General features: G+C 45.9%; 1 protein-coding gene across 1 annotated transcript in view; it reads left to right on the top strand.

Moving 5' to 3' along the window:
• Nucleotides 1-2,556, top strand: part of LOC101850651 (delta-like protein 1) — a gene marked incomplete at its 3' end in the record, with an annotated part of 93,205 nt that overhangs the window by 56,938 nt on the left and 33,711 nt on the right. The window contains 1 exon segment of the mRNA XM_013083005.2: nt 318-575. Within this exon segment, the coding sequence (XP_012938459.1) occupies nt 318-575 (258 nt within the window).

Here is a 2,556-nt window from a genome sequence, read left to right as displayed (position 1 = left end):
TCTCTCTGCTCTCTCTCTCTCTCTCTCTCTCTCTCTCTCTCTGGGTGTTTGCTTATATGTTGTGTGTGTGCGTGCGTGTGTGTGTGCGCGTGTGTGTGTGTGTGTGTGTGTGTGTTCCATCTTCTTGATATCCTCGTTTAGCACGTGCCTGATATATTTCCTTCTGTTCTTTTTTGTTTTTCTTCCTTTAAATGACTGTTAATGTGTTATGCTTCTGTCTTTTACCACTTCTTCTCTCAGTCTTCACAGTTATGGTGTCGATATCCATTACTTTGCTCAAAGATTAATTATCGTTCCTTCCTCGTTGCCTCCCTCAGAGTACCGGAGCACGCTCATCTCCCGCCTGGCCGAGATCCGCTCTGCAGCCTCGGGGCCCGACTGGTACACGTACGTGCACACCTTCAACTACACGGAGCTCAAGTACGCCTTCCGCTTCACCTGCGACAGCAACTATTTTGGCGCCAAGTGCGCCGACCTGTGCCGGGCGAGGGACGACAAGTTTGGTCACTACTCGTGCGCGGAGAACGGCACCAAGGTCTGTCTGGACGGCTGGGACGGCGAGTATTGCGACACTGGTGAGTACAATGAGTGTGAGTGTCGGTGTGAGCGTCAGTGTGCGTGAGTAACAGAGTGGGTAGGTACAGTGAGTGATATTAGAGAGTTGTGGGTGTGAGAAATTGGTGATTCTGAGAGGCAATGAATGAGTAAGAGAGTTGATGAATGTGGATCAGAAAATGAGTTTTTCTATCATTGTATGAATCAATGAATGAGGTGAGGTTTGTCGTTACACACCCGGAAAGAAAGGTAGCTCAAACGCATGACTTCAAATTGGTCAGATGAGGGACACACTTATATTATACTCGGTATTATGTACTTCGGCGTCTGGGAGAGAGCCGGAAGTGCTGTGGCACCAATCGGACATTCTTTGCCCTGAGAAGCCTGAAGCACCAGAACTTCCGGGCGCCAACCCGAGGTTTTGGTTTCGCAGGAACAAACTTCCGGAATGTTTGTCCTTGGTGCACTCAAGTGTGCGCCCTAAACTTTTCTCTCACTCTAACTGTGGTTTCATTGTTATTGCTATGATTTCCCGCAGTCACTCTCTATTCTTTGCTGTATTTTGGGACTTGAATGTCGCCTTCACGCACACATGACTAGGAAAACAAAACAGGAAGCTGTTTTAAAACCAAAACAGATTTGCGATACAATATCCAATGTATAAAAGTACAGAGATGCACGGCATATCACCGCCCTAAATGCTTTTTGTCTAACCGCGAGGCAAGTGGTTTTGAATTGGACGCGCTTCACGGTAATGGTGTTTTATAATCGCAAGTGTTTTCTCGTTATCGATGCGATGAGCAAAAACGAGCTTGATAATTTTAATGAAACCGCATAAAACAGCTTCCTTTGTACCGACGTTTTTGTTTCTGTGATATGCAGTTTGATATGGGGAAGGGAGATGTGGTTATAATAGCAGGAGACTACTTCCAGCTTTTATCGGTAATGTGTACTGGTTTTTAGTTTTAGTGGTGAATAAAAAGAAGGAGGAGGGGGGGGGGGGGCAGGTAGGGGTGGTGAGAGATATGTTTTGTCTACCTGCCGAGCTTCTTGTCTCAGGCTGCAGCCGCAGAATGATGTACACTTGCGTATTCTGGATCTATGTTATAGTGATGGTTGCTTGCGGTAAAAGTCGCAAGAGCTCGCAAAGAGTCGAACGGACTTCAAAGGCCTTCCTGTTGCACTTTTACTTTTTCTTTGGTGTGACCTTTATAGTACATGTATGTTCTACAAGCACTGGCAACGCCGAAGGAAAAAAAGCGCTAAAAAGGAAAAGAAAATAATACATAAACAAGAAGGGGGATGAAAGGGAAAAGAAATATACTCTCAAGTATTGCTCTCCTTTTCTTTAGCTGTGTTCTCCGTCTACCATTTCTTGTTTCTTTTGAAAAACAAGTAAGAGGAGGGGGGGGGGGAGTGGTACATGGTATCAGAAGCATCATGATGTAGAGAAGAGATTGTGGAGAGCTGAGGTGGCTGTCAATGAAAACCAAGGGAGATAATAAATATGAAACAGTTGCGAGGTGGTCGTGACTTTAGCACAGATAGGAGGCCAAAGCCCGCTAGAGGGAATAATGATGAGCCATAAGATCTAATGAGGCGAGGTGAGTCGGCGGTACGGCGAGGTGAGGAACGGGGTTTGGGCAGAGGGGGGCATAGGGAGGGAGATTCCTTTAGGCACTAGAGAGTCTTTCTCTCTGTTTGATGTCTGTTTGGCTAACTTTGAATCTATTACGCTCCAGCTGTCTTCTTCTGTCTATCCGTCTGTTTGTCTATCTTTTGTTTCTTTGTTATATATATATTTGTTCCACCATGTCTCTCTCTTACTCTCTCTCTCTCTCTCTCTCTCTCTCTCTCTCTCTCTCTCTCATCTAAGCCGCCTGATCAGCGCCAGGGGTGGTAATAAATTTCATCTGGTCATTAGAAGGGCAGCTGGTGTTGATCCTCACATCTTCATCATCTTTATCTCACACGGATTGCGTCAAGACAGAGGCGATGCCT

Source organism: Aplysia californica, unplaced genomic scaffold (genome assembly GCF_000002075.1).
Source record: "Aplysia californica isolate F4 #8 unplaced genomic scaffold, AplCal3.0 scaffold00204, whole genome shotgun sequence".
NCBI classification, from domain to species: Eukaryota; Metazoa; Mollusca; class Gastropoda; order Aplysiida; family Aplysiidae; genus Aplysia; species Aplysia californica.
The sequence above is the reverse complement of the archived record's forward strand: the minus strand, read 5'-3'. Positions and strand labels throughout refer to the sequence as shown.